Raw genomic sequence first — 18,674 nt, forward strand, 5'->3', positions numbered from 1 at the left:
AAATTAGAAATATAATGTATTATTGTGTTTTTAGTGATTTTGACGTTTCTTCGTTATATATTCATAATAATTTAAATGGTGACACATTATTTATCACATACCTATGTCCGACAAAAATGGTGAAATTAATATTTTTTGCCAACAGTTTCAAAGCCACAGCCTATTTTGAGTGACTATTTATTGGACCATTTGCTGTAACGTGAATTTATGGCAACGAAAATGTGCGTGTATTTCGGTAACAAAATTTCATTGAGCTTTTATATAAAACGTTCTACGTGTTTCATTCATTCCTAAATGCCGCCGGTTACTTAACTGCAAAATTGTGTATTTTTGTAACGATAATGTCAGTCATAATATTTCCACCGCGCGTTTCTTTTTCAATGGTAAATTAATTGCCGTCGCTTGTTTAAGTTTTATATGCGATTATTTCATCTATTTTAATCTATTTTAAATACCTTCATGTGGTTTTTTATTCCTCTGAAACAATAATTGTTTGCAAACCGTTTAAAATGAGAGCAACCTTTAAAACAATCAAGTCTGGCGACCGCCTGCATTTGTTTTTAGCATGTTATATTTATATGGGAAAAGTGTATTCATCTGCTAGCTAAACCGTAGATCATTCCTTAGATATTAAACCGAGGAAATATGTAATATTGTTATATTGTGATCTCGCCTAAGTACTTTAGTTTTTAATATGTAAGCAGAACATATTGATCTTTTCATAATATGTATATATTTGAAAACTTTCATATTTGTCACTTTGTAAGATATATTCTTTTTTTTAATATGTAATTGATTTTTAAGCGGGTGCTTCGAAATAATACGTTCTTCGACTGAGTATCGCACTGAAACTTTTTAATAACAATAATATTACCTATTCACGTGCATAGATGTACTGGTCAATAGTGTGTAAATTAAGCTATCGCGATAATAACACGTAAAAGTGCTGACTGTCTCGCCAATCTCATTCTTCAAGCATAAGCGAGACGCGTTATTGTCATCGTATGGTACTACTTTTTCATTAGTGAAAATTAGTCAACGTCATAATACAATGCGCGGTGTAGTTCGTATTTTTTCGGGCAGGTTTGCCACTACCGTTCTATTGCGCATGCCCATGTCATTCAATTTCCAACTATCGCGTGAAATTTCAGAAGTCGCTGAACTTTTTTGATCCATGCATGAAATCTTGCAACTTGCACGATAATACATGTTTACGTGAGTTTTCTTGTTATACAAGCGATAATACGTACCATTAGCAATAAACCCATGTACGTCTATAATTATTGTATAATAGCAAAAAACGACAGTCTATACTGCAGAGGTCGGCAGCTTTTTTTCTATTAAATAAATACAACATTTTAAGCCGCCAAAGTCATTTATATATTTAAACATTATGATTAGTATCGTGCAACTACTTATTTATTAAATTTGTGTTTTGATTGTGCCATAGACGATTTTTAAGATAAATCTAAAAGAAACTATAACCCATTATCTGAATTTACAAGAGGAAACGAGAAGATTAGGTGGAACATCTTTTAATATTTTTTCGGATTTCTTTCCCTACTTCATCTGCCATATTTTTGTCGACGAGAGTTAGTATCACTAATGACGGTGGATCAAATATGCTCTGAAAGGTCGATACGTCATTTCAAGACTACTCACACTTCTACCATTTTGTATAAAAGTAACATGTACTATAACGACGCAAATTGTCAAAATATTTTTTGCCTACATAAATTCTGAAAGGTATATTTTTTTGAATCTTATGAAAGTGACTTACAGATTTCAAACATTTTCACAATCAATAAACATTTTTCAATCATTTTTAACTGTCTAAGTACCTACTTTTTTACTTTCCAATTTCTTTCTTTTTTATATTTCTTTTTATTTATCTAAGTCCCAAATATTTAATAATATGACTATACTAAATTTCATAAAAATAATTTATTTAAAACAAAACATAAAAGTTACAACGGTAATACGTTGTAATATGTTGATTTTTATAGCAACAGTCTTTACATCACATTTCTTTAAATTATCACTTTATGTTCTTGACGTCTAGAAACTCATGTTTAGTAACCACTATATGGATGCATGCAACAAAAACTAGTCAGATTTTAAATTATTATAACTTCGATACCGCATCTTGAGTAGCAATAACACACGTGATATTATAGTCAAGTATAATGATGATTTACACTTTACAGCAACAATACGCCAAAATGGAGGCATATTTTGAACTAAATATAATCAACACAGAAGAAATATATATTGATTTATAATAAGCGACATGGCAATAGTAAACACTTAATATTTTTGGACGTCTCATAAATTTTAGTATGTGCAGGTGATTAACTCACAGCATTCGAGTTCACTGGTAGGGCAGCCATCTTAATACCCGTGAACATGCTCTGGTTTTCTGTAGGGGTTTTCCTTCCCGTAGCCAGAATGTACCAGTTTTTAGGCGCTGGTGATTCGCCTTTCAACCCCCTCTATCCGCTACAGCATGCTGCATTGCCTATGCTAGAGGTATGATTTGTTAGCAGAGCTATTATGAAAAGTCGACATAGTCATCATTTCGAATGGAAACACACCTGATCTAGCAGTAGGCATACTAACATAATATGGCCCCCAAGAGGGATAACTATCGACAATTTAATCCATAAACCATCCAATATTGTTACTTATTATGTTTTCCGTTCATTACATAACTCCCTTGCTGTATCAAATTAAAAAGAATGTTATTATATTATATGATATATAAATTATAAGATATATTATGATATATGACGTATCCACAGTATAGAATATATTGTCATAAAAAAATATCAAAAATTACTAATGTTTATATTAAATAAAAAATATCTATTTAATTCTAATAACAAACCTATACGTCGATTTTACTCTGACATTATAATATTACAGTTTTAAAAGTTTGTTAGTTTAACAAAGCTTTTTTGGAATTCTAAATATTCTCGTTCTATCGTTCTCATCCAAAATGTGTAATTCGATCCAATAAAACCAATGTAATGTTGTTTGCAGAATGCAGTTGGTAATAATCCTAAAATTGATTGATCAAAAAGCACGCACCCCGATGTATATTATTTTTAAGAAATAGTGCATAACAAGGTTCGTATTACCAAATCGTCAAACGTCCTTGGTGTATAGAGCTATAATCGATAAAACTCACGAAAATGAGAAAAAATCCGGTGTTCTTTTACCATGGAATGTTTTTTGTTGAAGGCTCCGCGGTTTGTGAAAAACACTTGCGTACGTATTGTAAACTATAAGCGTGCCTCTGGTTGCGCTGATAAAAACACATTAGTCATTCTTTGGTAACCAAAAACGGCACAGACTCAAAGATGTTGCCAGAAACCTCAACAGAAATTGGACACTTACAAACGTCTTCAATTAATTAAGATTACCTCTTGAAAGCATACCTACTTTGCTATTGACTTTCGCAATTTCATTTGAATATCTTGGTTATAATAATAATACAAATATATGTTGTTATCTGTGTCTTGTATCCATGAATATTGACGTGTAAATTCTTTTTTATTATTATCTCAAAATTATACTACTTCTTTACTATGTCTTTTGACTTTAATTCATTTATTTGAAAACATTTAAATTCAAACGATACTTAATTAAATTCGTAATATACATATTTAATAATCAGTGCTCGAATGGATCAAATACAGCTCCGCTTCGCGAAACGCCGAAAATTATCGCTCCATTTCATGGAAATATTAAATATTGTGTTCCGCTATGTGAATTAGTCAAAATAATTAAATTCACTTACTCGATTTATATTTTATGAAGTTTATACGAAACTTGGACTTACGGTAAAAAAATATTTATGGGTTGTCGTACCTGCGGCGCTGATAACATTTTCATGCCACAAGTTTATAGACTGTTATTCCATTCCAACGTCTGAGTTGAGTATGTACCTACATATTATTATAAAACAAACAAATATTTATCACTTATTCGTATACAATATACATAAAATTAAATATATATATCAATATTTTGATAGAATTATCGAACACTCCGGTTCCTAAAATTTTCCATTTCGAGTGATATATTATTAACCATGTTAAATGCATTATAATAGTAAGTATATAAAAATAAAACTAATATTCCCTACGAGTCCCGAGAATCGATTATTTATAATATACATATTATTTTTATTTATATTATGTAGTATGAGATATTATGTTCTGTTTAAAACCCTAATTAGTTATATTACGAATTGCCAGTTTTTTCAACTAATTTATAATGCCAAGCACTAACTATTACTTTTTAGCATTTTAATATATTTGGAATATGTTTTTAAGTAATTAGATTTTTATTTGAACAACATTCATAGACGAGGTATGATCTTTCGTTCAAAGTTTATGATTTTTTTATATCAACTTTATAAATGTCATTTACGCTGAGTGAACACACTTTTCAAAAGACTATATTAAATTTAGAACCATCTTTTGAAGATACCCCATTACGAAAATGAAATCTTTCTCTTGTTTTACCTGAATAGAAAAGATTCGTTTCGTAGGAAAACAATGACGGTTCATTTGACTTGTCCAGATTCGTATTAAATATCTTTTTTTAACTTACTTAAAAAGATTTTACGTTATTCACCTTTTTAAATGATTTTAAATCTAACGTATGTACGGATTTATTTTATATCGTGCACTTAATAAAATTTTGTTCATAATATTATAATTGCAATATCAATATAAAAAATAATGTGTGTGGTGAATACACTTGGCAGAAATAATACTTCATAAATGTCTATCGATATACAACTTAATTACCTACTTAAGTTTTTTTTTTTTGTTGGTAAACGTAGGTAGGTCACGTTTTGTTTTCGCACTCAAAATCTTTATCTGAATAAATTATGATTTATTCCTCACCATGTTTGATCTAATCAAATTAAAATCAATATTGGCAACTCAACCTGATCAAATAACTTTGCTCTACTCACCTAAGTTTTATATCTACGCTTTGGATTATGAATATAATTATGTCAAAATATCATATCTCTCCCACAGACGACCACTTAAGACCATGGCAAGGATTAGGCGTTAATATTTATATACCAAACTATTCAAAACAAAATGATTTGACACTAGATATACAATGTTAGTTTTCATCGATGATTTAATAAACTTTTATAATCCTGTCGTAAATTTGTAGTATTGGGGAGTATTGAGATTTTATTTTATATATAATAAATATAATGTATGGTGGGCTAAGATACTTACAATTATTATTAGGTCTGAAGCGTTAATCGTCTACCTACTCTGTTGTATTAGTATTATATTTATAGTTATTTTATGATTTTATACTTATCATGGCGTTTTTGTTTTTTTTTTTCAGGGTGAACTCAGTCGCTATGGAGCAACAGGTGTATTTGAATGTCTACCATGTGCTGAGGGCTGCGAGGCATGTATGGATAGTTCTCCCTGTGTCGTTTCACTTAATTGGCTGATGCGAACAGCGATCTTAGTACTGGACTGCGTCGTCATATGCTGCCTCCCGATAGTTGTTATTTTCACCTGGAAATATGGCAACGTGAAAGTAAGTGAAAGTTTATGATACTTACTTGTGTTATAATATTATTCCTCACTAAACTTGATTTTTTCATGCGTTGGCTTCCAGTCCCCACATATAGGTTTCATAAACATACGTTCTGGCTGTATATACTGAGAAGTATATAATAACCCACACGTTGTGGATTAAAACATCCACATATCTTATTTAGCACAATATTCCAATTTGAGCAAATAAATCCCTATATCGAATTTAATTTATCTCTATTCGAATTATTCAGTCAGTAATATATAAAAGTTAATTTTACCATTCAAAAAAATACATACGAAATTCATGAATAATTATTTTATTCCAAGAATTTCTACCTAATACTTTATATACTAGATAAACAATCACAATCTATGGGTGTCGAGCCTGAAGGTAAAACCTGAGTTGCAAATACCGATCAATATAGAAGTTTACAAAGTTTTAGATAGTTAGCACTGTAGCTATATGTACAAACAACATAAATTCCAGAATATTTGAGTAATAAATTAATTTCAATGTTATTTTCTACGCCAATTTCAAGATGTTTTACAAAAACAAAGATACACAGTTCACCTATTTAATTTGTATTATGCTTTGTAAATTTTACTTATGCCATTAGAAAATGATAATATTATTGACAGGATTTTTGAGAAGCGCAATCAAAACAGAAAGAAATCTTAAATGATTAAATAATTCATTAATTCAAAGTACGTTATTCTTCAATTTATGATATTTTTGTATTACTTTGTTAATGCATACATATTTACTTACTAAAAAACACTTGTCTTTATTATTTCTGAAATATAAACAACATTCTTTTGGTAGGTATATTTTTAATGCGCATTAATAACAAAATGTGCTAGGTACATAATATTTTGTGCTAGGTACATAAGTACCTATTATTATTATTCCTTTAAAATCGAATTTTCTAAACAAATTTGAGGAATTTGGGTATTTTACACTAATTAAAGAATACTTTTTTGATTTATAGGAATGTCTTTCTAACATAGTTACATATTTATTATATGTGATAAAGAGGGGGATATTTCTGAGATTTATTTTTAAGAGAGAAAATAAGATCGAACAATGGATGAACCATTTTGTATACTAATAACGTCTGCAACTAATTGTTTAATTTTGAAGAAATTATTTTCATTTTCCTTTAGCACACAGAAATAAAATTAATTCACTAATAGTATTTTTTTAGTTACCAAAATATAGCTATGTGTGACCTTCAGAATACTTCATTTATGTCATTTCATCGTGAAAATTTCCAATATAATATAACCCTGACCTTGTTATATTTTTATCGACATAGATATTTCAATTTTCAAATCGGATTCACCATTTATGTATAATATGGCTGTCAGTTTATATACGAATTTCAAATTAACTTTTTGTCTGTCACATTTTCTATTGTATGGATTATTTTACATCAAATATCTTTATGAAAAAAATAGTTTTATTGCTAATCATCATTATATGTATGATATGATATGAGTACATTCAATGTATTCAGTTTATATTGTAAGAATTGGTAATCTTTTTCTGTAATTTTGGAAGATCAGATAGTTAATTTTTTCGTAATTTGTAACCAAAGCAAAAAAAGTGTCAACCATTTTTCATTTATGTTTCAGGTAAAACATTAACTCAATAATTCCCACTATCTTTACCATATGTTTTTAATACACCATTATTTTGACTCCACCTGTGAATAAAGTCTTTTTAATAAATAAGTCAGCATTTACTTGGTAGAATTCCATTTGACAAAATGATTATCTAAATTATATTAAAATCTACAGGATTATTACCATTATCAAGAACTACTTACTTTAAGTAAGTAAGTATTATTCTTGAATAGTCACAAGGTGAAAGAGAGTTTTTTTTATTTTCATAATACCTATGCAAATATGTGACGTAGCATAATAGTGATACCTATATTGAAAAAAAAAATATTTAATACGGATTTTAACGTTTTTTGTTAGTTCAGTAAGTTTAGTGTAACATACACTATAATATGTATATGTTTTACCGCTTGTCGCGATATTAAAATCGTGTGCAGAAATTCAACTGTAACGCAGAAAATGTTACTATTACCTACTATTTTATCAAAAAATTACACACCATCGCTACGCTTACGCTAGCAGAGCGCCTCTCAATGCTTGTCGTCCAATCACCGATGATAAGTAATATTGGGCGCGTATACGACTTGGATGGGTGGCCGCTTGGGAACACTTTATTATAATTTTTCACGGTCTAAGATTCAAATTCGCGCGGGTTCGAATCCATCTTCCGACAAATATTTTTTATATTTTGTTATTTTATTTTAATTTATATTTTTAACCTTAATATTAATATTTAATATACGTTAATAAGTGAATACATATTGTAATATGCAAAGTAACATTTTATAAAATATAACAACGGCCGGTATAACCGCCGGAATGCAATTTTGTCGTTCAGTAGTAGAATGCTCGTCTACCACGCGGGCGGCCCGGGTTCGATTCCCGGCCAATACAACTTTTTGTATTTATTATTAATATTATGTATTTCTTAAATTATTAATTTATATTAACTTTTTGACAAGGATAATAGTATGTCTTATCGCTTGAGGTCAACCAAAAAAAACGTTTAGAACTCACAGTGTACAATCTCTTTATTTTACAAATATACGAAACACCATCAACCTCCAAATACCCGCCTGAATCAGTAGCCTGGTGTTGAGTACTTCGCTACATGGAAGTACATTGGAATGTGGATATATGTCTTCAATCGCTCTCAGACATATACATGTTCCAATGTACTTTCGTGTAGCAGAGGTACTCAGCACCAGGCAACTGATACATTTTATATCAAAAGTCGACGCCGTAAAAAAATTGTCTCTATTATTACTTCACAATTTTCACTATTTACAGAAAATTATAAGATATTCATATCATTAAACACAATTTAATTTTACTTCTAAATAATAATTCTTATAACTCGATTCGTGTAGTAAATAATTAGTATTATAAGGATTTATTTTAATTTCATCGCCTAGTAAGTTAAGTTTGAAGTCAGCATGGACTGATTTATCCAATACGTAAATTACTGACTGAACGCACTGTAGGTATTATTGAAGAAGTGCAAAAAGTATACGAAACAATAATATCCACACAATAAATTACATATATAAAAAAACAACAACAAATTGACATTACAGATAACGCTGAAAAAGACAAAAACGATATTACCATCTTATATGTCTACTATAGAATGTAAGCAAGCACCCATTATCAAGAAAACAACCATTATAAGTAAATTTATTGTATTGTAATCCATCCCTTTGAGGGTAGCTTGCTACAAGATCTAGCAGAGCAGCTAGCATTGGCCAAAAGCTTCTGGTGGTATAAACAAATTGCTTCCATCATGTATTAAAATTTCTTTATCATTCAAAAATGGAAGGCCAGGTTGTTGATAGATTTATTATGAGGGACAATACCTGGCGAACCTTTGATATATAAATTTTGACCAATTTTACTAAAATAACCCATTGAAACGGATGAAGTTTGTTTATTGTAACCCTAAATCATCAAAGGTATGGTTAGGCCTCATATTAAAATGTTATCAAAATCCCATTTTTATGTTACCTCTCTCCCGAAAAGGATAAACTTTGATATAGCGAACAAGGAAAATTATTGTTTACATCCAAATAAATATACAAATTTTATTGTATTTAGGTAGATATTTAAAAATAACATTGAATTAAAATTATGTAACTAAGTTATTTTTATTTTACCATTGTGTTATTAACCCAGCAAGAGTTTTTTTGGTTTAAATGTCATTTAGTGATTCATACAAAAAAAACTCATCACATCTTTCAGTTTTATTTATAGAGTAACTGTTTTATTTATTATTTTAATATCAATACGAAAAACTTTTAATTAAAACGACACGTGTATTTCACAATTGTCAAAATATATTTTTTAAATTTATTTTATAATATTGTTAAATCTGCAGTAGTTTAGAATGAAAAAGACTGATAAAACTGAATAACTGATAATTCATGAAAATTCATCGAATCCGTTAAAAAATATTGGTGTTTTGGTTTATGACTAAAATTAAAACATAAATTATTCTGCATTCATCTCAAGGTGGAGAAAATTTGTCAGAAGTCTTAGTTACAATAATATTTCGAAAATAGGTTTAGCAATTACGCATTTTTTATTCTATTAAAGAGAATGCAACCGCAAGAATGCATCGGTTTATAAGTTTTATAGCATCTGTATACATGCATTGATTTACTTGCACCAATAGTGTGTATTTTAAACTATCGCAATAATTTCAATTCAATTTCAATTTATTTATTTTTATCGTTCTACTGCGCAGGTGAAAATATTGCACGCGATTTTCGCGTCAAAATTCAGAAGCTTCTGAAATTTTTTGATTAATTCATGCAATCTTGCAATTTTCACGATAATACGTATTTACACGTGCATTTTTTCGTTATGGCCGCGATTATACCTACTATCAGCAGTAAATCCATACACGTGTAAATGGGGTATAAAGATACACTATCACTCTGGTGACAGTAAATACTTTGTAATAAAATCGTCATTTTACTATCCATATCTTATATTTTTTAAAGTATTTTTATTCTCAATTAAAAATAAGTACTTAATACTTAGATTTATTGGAACTGTGTTTTGAAATATTATTACAATGCAATAATTTTATCTGATATTATCAGTGTGTAGATTCTAGTATTATCATTTAAGAGAACGGAAAGAGAAATGTACAAAAACAATAAAGATGATTTAAAATCAAATAAAATATCTATAGTCTGTTGAGTGGAACAAATTAATTCAGGAAGACGAGGGCACCACATTCTACCAAGATATCAATAGTTATCTTAGTAACCCAATAAATTAAAGTGATCAGGCAATTCTAGCGACGCAAAATAAACAGACCCTCTCCAGCCATACCGTAAACAACTTCAAACATTGATATCGGTCTTTAGGGTATTTGTGTTGCTAATATGGAAGTTTTCGATTGGCAGCACTGCGTAGGACGATCCAAAAAGCAGAGTCAAACTATCCAATAGTCTTGATAAGCGAATTAATTTATCTTCTCGTAATTTATTTTAACCTAACACAGCTGTGTGAAAATGTTTACCAACTTCAGAAACATGCCGTTGTAAACAATAACCTCTTATATTTATTAGTATGATGTAAAGTCCGCGTCTGTTCAAATCTAACTCTTAACAAAGATTCGACATACTTATTTACTTTGCCCCATCACGCTCTAGTATCGTACCACAGGTCAAGTACAACGTCTCTCTATTTTCATAGATCGATCGCCACCCAGACCTACATCGCGTAGATCGATTTATAGCACCGCAATATGGTGATGGAGGGTTGATCATGGCGACAGAATCCATGCAACTATGCGACAAGGTTGCAGAGTGTCGCACTTTTGAAATCAAAAAAAAAAAATTAAATCTTTGATGACTCGCCATTTATTTTATTAGTTGTCTATCTGTTTTAATTTTAGTAGGTATGTAATTCGATAAATATTTTTTTAAAAAATCATCATGAGTTTGACTCAAGGTACATACAAGGTAAGGTTTGATACAACCAAAGGCACCGATAAATACAAAATGACAAAAATACAAAAAGTCCTCCGTAAACTGTAAATAGGGTGAGTCGAGAGTAGAGTACTCGAGAGTAGGTCGAGATTCGGGATTTCCTGAAATGATAAAATTTTGAATTCTCGAGAGTCGGGATTTTCAGAAAAAAATTCTGGAGACATCGAGAAAATTAAAAAAAATCTGTAAAAATCGATGTTTTTTAAAATAAATATAAAAAAAATATTAAAACTATGAATTAATCAAAAATCTCTATGTCAAAACAGAAAAATTAATAAACTAAATTTGAATAATAAATATGACCATAAAATATAATATGTAGGTACTTTATAATAACGTAACTGTGGAGATAACTATGTATCAAATTCGGATTTTTTTGACAATAATTGTAAGTTTATCTTTGACTTAAAAAAAATATTTTTCTTTTTAATGTTTTCAGACACATATTTAATAATTAATTAACGTAATTAATACAGTTGACATTGTAAATTATCAAAAAAAATGTCTCAAATTGCAAACTTCGTATTTTTCCGCTAGTTGCGTCTGGTGGTATAAGCATCCCCCTTAAACCAGATCTTCGTCTTTCATTTATTATTTTATTTAAATTATGATTAACTCTGATGAATTTCATTATACTTATGATTATGTTATTCGTTTCTTGAATATATATCAATGTCAGAAATATACGCTTTTGTTTTATCTTTATATCATATTGTATTTGACACCACATTCGGAGTTGACATGAGAAATATCTCATACTTTCTTGAGTATACTAATTTGTTTTTTTTCAACGCTACTAGAATTTATAAATGTACCTAAAAATGTTCAAATAACTTGTTAAAATATATACCCACATTTAAAATCGTCAAGCCTTTTTTAATCCTTCGGGTCGGTCGTGGTTTAAAACAATTTGTTATTGATGTAAAAAAAAATGCTTGGCAAAAGTAATAACAATAATATATTTGTACAGAAAATTTCAGTTCCAATAAGAAACCATATTTCACATTTTAAACATTTTGCTCCCACAATTTAAAAGTAACAAATCGTGACCATTTTGCCTTTTGCAATACGATAAATTGCTTTCCTGACGTCGCTAAAATTTAAAAATATTATTTATATTTGAAAAGAACGGAAAAGGATTTTTCGGTTTTTGACATTCTTGTTGGTTATTGTATGTTACATATTTATAAATTTGACTAAAAATATACCGTAATACTGTATTTATACGTCACCAAAAATACATATTTATTTCATTATAAATATATTTAGTCGGTCTTAATTTATCCACATTTTGATATATGAATGATGTTATATTTTTATTTTTTGTTTGTTTGCCATTTTCATTAATTTTTGCTTTATAATAAAAACGCAGATAACACAAACTCTCATTAAGAAAACGAAATATTCAATAGCTGATTTTTTTTAAAACAGGGATGGAAAGCAGACCCTCGGGTCTTAAAATAAACAAATTCAATCCATAACCATGATACTATAACGAAACAGTCAACTTCTCAATTACGACGCATATCATTAAAGGAGTAAAAGATTATTTTTGCATTATAAAGGTTGAAGGTTGCAAAATAGGAGATTAATTGTAGAATATTTATCGCAAGTAGAGCAATCTTATAATAAAATATAGGAAAATAGTGCCATATCCGAATGCACCAAAATTTGTCTGATCAAAATTCTGCTGTTATATAATATCTTTTTTTATAAAAAAAAAATCATTGGATAGTAAAGATGGAAAAATCTTCATTTATAAATAAATTATTATAAAGGATTGCCTCTCTAAAATATAGCTTCAGAAATTTTGGCAGCTCTTTTTCCACTAGCCAGAAGGTGAAATAATTTTTGAAATAGTCAATAACAACGGATAGATGAAGGGTCAAAGCGGAGTAGGGATGTCGCCTACACGAAGTATCAATCTACAGGTCAATCAATATCATCAGTTATGCAAAATAGAGAACTTCCTGAAAAAATGTAACTAAAACAATATTTACAATTAATAACAATCTTCAACAGTGAGTGATACAAAAATGAAAAATTAAAAACAAAGGAGAAGAAATATTGCTATATTTTTAAAAATTAAAGATAGATAGGATCATGGCGGAAACAAATTTTATAACTACAAAATCCCAAATCCATCATCATCAAAATACACCCTTCTTTCTCCGAGGTCGTTTTTCTAAATAATAAATCTCTAAGAAACAATGAATATCTCAGAAAAATCTTTTCGTGAATGAAGCTGCGTATGAAAGAAAATAATAAATTATCTTTCAGGCTTTGTAAGAAAATTGTCGACATCCAAAATTTACATCAGTTAACATTAAATATTATTCTCCGCGTTTCAAACGAGTTTCGCAGATCTTTTTTGAGCTTTCAAAGCTATAAAAACTAAAACCGGCAAATTTTTAATTACTTAAGATTAGCTTATAATCTTTATACAACATTTTTTTCGTCAAACTTTTAAATTCCATCAAACCCTTATTAAACTCATCTTACTTAATTTAACGAGGGCACTACATCTACAAAGCAAATAATGGTTTCAGAATTGAGTTTTCAACTAATTACTTTATCTTTAAGCCTCTTAAACTATTATAAAGGAGATTATAACATCTGCACTTCGGTTGGGATCATACAAAGTGTCCTTTTGTTCTCTTGTTTAAAACATTATGTGGCTATTAGTCCCTTTTGCTCGGTCATAAATATTTTACGCATTTGTTAGCTAACAACATTTTGACTGTGAATTACTTCAAAAATAAATTAATTGCGCTCAAAATTGCAAGGTATCGTGTTATGGAAATAACATTTTCCGGTCATCTGAGTAATTTCACGAATTTTTGGACATTTTAAAACAAATTACCATCCCGAAAACCACCTCTATATTAAAAGCATATTATTATTATATTAGATTGCCAGTCTTCGTAATTTAATGAACGTTTTATGTTTAAAAAATTGTTGCTGCAAAATACTTTCATTATAAAATAACTCAACATTATTTTGATATTATAAATGGCGAACTGGAATACCCGTCTAAGAATGAGCGACAACAATCTAAAAAAGTACTTGTTATTATTTATTAAATCAATTGAATCAACACTCAATTAGATAACCTTTTTACCTTCATAAATATTTGATAAACTTTTGTGTTGGTGCATTTTTTGCTTTAGTGATTTTATTGCAAATTTTGACAGTAGTTTTGCTTTCATTTATTTTGTAAATCTGTCAAAGAATTTTAATGTAAAATATTGAATATCATGCATAGTACATTTCAGATGATGCGCATTATTTACTTCACCGCACCAATGTAAAAATATATAAAGAGATAAGTTCATACATTTTCATTTCATTCTTAATAATATTAGAAAAATTGCCATGTGGCAGTAAGAGTCCTGTTCTATCTACATATCTATAATATCAACATAATAACACAATAACAATAATACCATTAGCAAAATAAAAAATATCCATAGCTAAGAACGCGTCGATTTGAATGTCAATATAGATTGGTTGGTATCTATTTCGATAAAGCCGGTGTATTTCACTTGAGTTTCATTGTTTCTGTGATAAAGTGACTGACGCACGAGAGAGCTACCACGCGGGCCCGATTATGCTACCATTACTATGCAGTACAAAGCGATTACTCTGGTGCAGAGATATAGTATAATATTGTGTCTGTCTGTGTGTGCTGCGCTGCATTACAGACAGATTAATCAACAAATACATTCATTTAATAATAAATTCTAGTATGTATTTTTACAATTTATGTATGTATATAATAAGTATGTATTAGTATGTATTGTACAAGTATCAAAACATCATAATTATATGAAACGATCCGATGGAAAAGAAGGTAAAACTCAATAGGAAAGTAGATTTTTCTAAAATTTAAGTTTTTCAATAGGTATATTATTTTTTAAGTTTCATCACATATTAAAATGAGAAAAGGTATTGAAATGTGCCTACTTACATTCGTCAAATTGAATTAGTATTATAATATGAAGGATGCCATAGTGTAGTCGTAGTCTATAGCGAACCGACATGTATTTCTTTAACGGTAGTAAGAATGGAATCGTTTACTTATAATCAGTGTAAAATATCTATATAATCGAACGAAACCGGCCCTAATCAGTTTTAACTAAGTATCGTGTGTTTTTTTTATGTTATTTCTTTTTTTTACATTGAATACATTATTTTCTCAAAGATGTTGAAGAAATTATTGAGGTATAGAGATGAAACCTAAAAATATGAAAGTAAAGCAAAAAATGGGCATTCTCTTTCATATTATGAGAATATTTTTCGCCATGTTATTTTTTTCTTCAATACAATAAAGGCACTTTGATCATTATAAAATTTTCTTCTAGAAAAATCAATGAGGCTCCACCTGGAAAAGGACTTTGCTAAAGAACAGCTTTGGTTTTTTGTTTCAAATGTTTACTTAAAATTACACATATAGTTATTAGAAGTAACTTATTTATCCTTAAAATCTTTTTTACTAATATTAAAATACATCACACGAGTGAGAGTAATAAATACTTTTTTTCTAATTATTCTACAGTATTTTTGTAAGTTTCTGAAGAGCCGTAGAGTTAACATACAGGTTTTTTTCATGTTAACAAAATCGTTTTGGGCCAACTATAAGAAAATTGAGGTAATTTTTTTGCGCCATAGTGCATTATTCCTAGAGTAGCTATTATTTTGGCGGGTTCTCAATTTCAAACACAGAGACGTTCTAACAAAACACAGTCGGGACTCATCTTCTCGCAAAAAGAGCCATTATTGCAAATGTGCCGCTAACGAGCGAACTTTAAGGTGTGCCGTTGCAATGGCTCTTTGAAAATCTTACTTTAGTGCGCTGAGTAAAACTTAATGTTGCAAATAAAAGAGGATACATTACTCGAATAACTTGATTAAATCTCTATGTATATATACAAGTATTGATGGCGGCCACGATTAGCATTAGGGTATTCTGACACATTTACACATTAAGACATTACAATCTATCACTTGACAATCTAGGGCAGGGCCTGAAATAGTACATTTAAAACTTAACAGCCCACACTTGGATCAGGGACGGCTCTAGTAAAGGAGCAAAGTGTGCAGTGCACTCCCGTCATAGATTAAATAAAAATATATAGGTAATATAAAACCCCCATGTATTCAGAAAAATGCGATATCGAAAACTTATGCGAAATCACTCATTTTAAATTCCGCGCGTTTTCGAACAATGGTGACGCAAGCGTTTCAACACTTTGCCTCAGCCACCCATACACACAAATGTCGAAAAAACAATGTCGATGAGACGCGACCAATACACACGTAATAATTCCATCGATGCAGGAGCATTATTCGAAGTGTTCCTTGAATTTACGCACATTTTTCACGCATACATTTATAGCGGACAACCACAGCGACAAAAGAAATGAAGCTTGTAGAATCAAAATCACCAAAGTTCTATAAGACTACATGAGTCTTCGTTGGAAACGATGTTTTTCATATTCTTTTCATTTCAAGTACAGTGCACCGGCCGAAAGCACACACACATAAGCTAGTCATTTGGACTTTATACACAAACCTCACAAACCAATATGAATATTCCTACATATAACTCAGGCGACGCGTCGAGGTACAGTTGGAAGCCTAATTATTATAATGAAATGACGAACTTCATGTCGATGCATATTGTGTCAAAAATATAATCATATTCACGACTGTTAGTTTGGTTGATATAGTCTATGGGTTGATCGTTCGACAGTTGGGTTTATAATATAGATTTAATAGTATTTACAATGAGTACCGTGTATTCAGTTGCATATATTAAGGACAATCGTCACGATTTTTCCAAACGAATTGATATTAAAGTGGCAGGCCGTCCTTTGCCATGTATAAATTTAATTCAAAAGTGTACAGTGAAATCGAAGATTGTTAATCGGAAATTTAATGTGCAAATGTACTCAAAAACACAATGGCTTTACGGATGTAATATTCTTAATACCCTATTTTGTTTTCCGTGTCTGTTGTTCGGCGGAGATGTTAACTGGACGGTCCATGGGATTCAAGACTTGGTCCACCTGTCAGTAAAAATCAAAAAACACAGTGGTTCAGAAAAACATATTTTAAATGAAATGCAACTTGCAGTCTTGGGAGAAATAGATATACGTTCACAATTGGATGCAGGGTACCGCTTATCTGTGAAACAATTTAACGAACGTGTTGACAAAAATCGTTATATTTTATCCAGATTGATTGACTGTGTGAAGTTCTGTGGTGCATTTGAATTAGCTCTTAGAGGACATGATGAATCTGCAGATTCAAATAATCCATGTGTTTACCGAGGGCTTATTGACTTTGTCTCGGAAATTGACATAGCCATGAAACAGCATTTGGAGAGCAATAGTGTTTTTAAGGGTACGTCAAAAACGATTCAAAATGACATTTTAGATTCGATTCTAGAGGTGTGCCGTAACGAAATTAAAAATGAAATATCACAAAGCAAGTTTGTAGCTATACAAGCAGATGAAACAACGGACATATCTACTACAGAACAACTTGTTTTGGTCATAAGGTATGAACTACGCGGACAGATACATGAACGATTCTGGAAATTTATGACGCCGAAAAACCACACTGCGGCAGGTATTGCATCTGAAATTTTGAAAGAACTAGAAGTTCTCGACATTAAACAAGCACAACTAATTGGCCAGAGTTATGACGGCGCATCCGTGATGAGTGGCCGATTAGGTGGTGTACAGGCTTTGATAAAAGCTTCGTATCCACACGCACACTTCATACATTGTTATGCACATCAATTGAATTTGATAATGGAAAGAAGTGTTTCAGCTAACACCATAGTCCGAAACTTTTTTGCTAATTTACGAGCGTTTCCAATTTTTTTTTCGAGGTCTGCGAAGCGAACTGATATCTTGAAAGAAATAGTTCATAGAAAAATACCAGCAGCACCAACAACGAGGTGGAATTTCAATATAAGAACAGTTACTGTTGTGCATACTTATCGCGATCAGTTAAAAGAGTGCATGGAACACATTTTAGAATCTGAAAATTTAGACGCCGATACCATTAATCAAGCTGGAATGTTGTTACGGTATTTAAACGAAGACACTTTTAACTATTGGTTAGATTTCTTTGCCAAAATTATGCCAAACTGTGATATACTTTTTAAACAACTTCAATCGAGGTCAAAGGACGTGTTGGAGATAAATATGGACATTGAACACTTTACGCGTGCTATACAATGTATTCGTCAAAATAATCATATGTCACAAATTCAACCATCGAAAAAACGTCGTCCCAATGATTTACCTCATTCTGTAATATGCAATGAAGTATGCGACATTATAGTGAACCAAGCGAAAGATCGTTTCGAATATAAAGGTCATTTAGTAATAGCCAAATTGTTTTTTAGTGAAAAGTTCCGGGATTATCATACAAATTTTCCAACTAC

The 18,674-nt window shown here is 30.2% G+C and overlaps 1 protein-coding gene across 1 annotated transcript in view; it reads left to right on the forward strand.

Moving 5' to 3' along the window:
* LOC147072116 (metabotropic glycine receptor) overlaps positions 1-18,674 on the forward strand; it is a 457,878-nt gene that overhangs the window by 242,380 nt on the left and 196,824 nt on the right. The window contains exon 5 of the mRNA XM_085946632.1: positions 5,386-5,586. Coding sequence (XP_085802758.1) covers positions 5,386-5,586 — 201 coding nt within the window. The remainder of the gene's footprint in view (positions 1-5,385; positions 5,587-18,674) is intronic.

The sequence above is a fragment of the Rhyacophila brunnea genome, unplaced genomic scaffold (genome assembly GCF_057557595.1).
Source record: "Rhyacophila brunnea isolate RB1 unplaced genomic scaffold, BYU_Rbru_1.0 scaffold_2, whole genome shotgun sequence".
Lineage (NCBI taxonomy): Eukaryota > Metazoa > Arthropoda > Insecta > Trichoptera > Rhyacophilidae > Rhyacophila > Rhyacophila brunnea.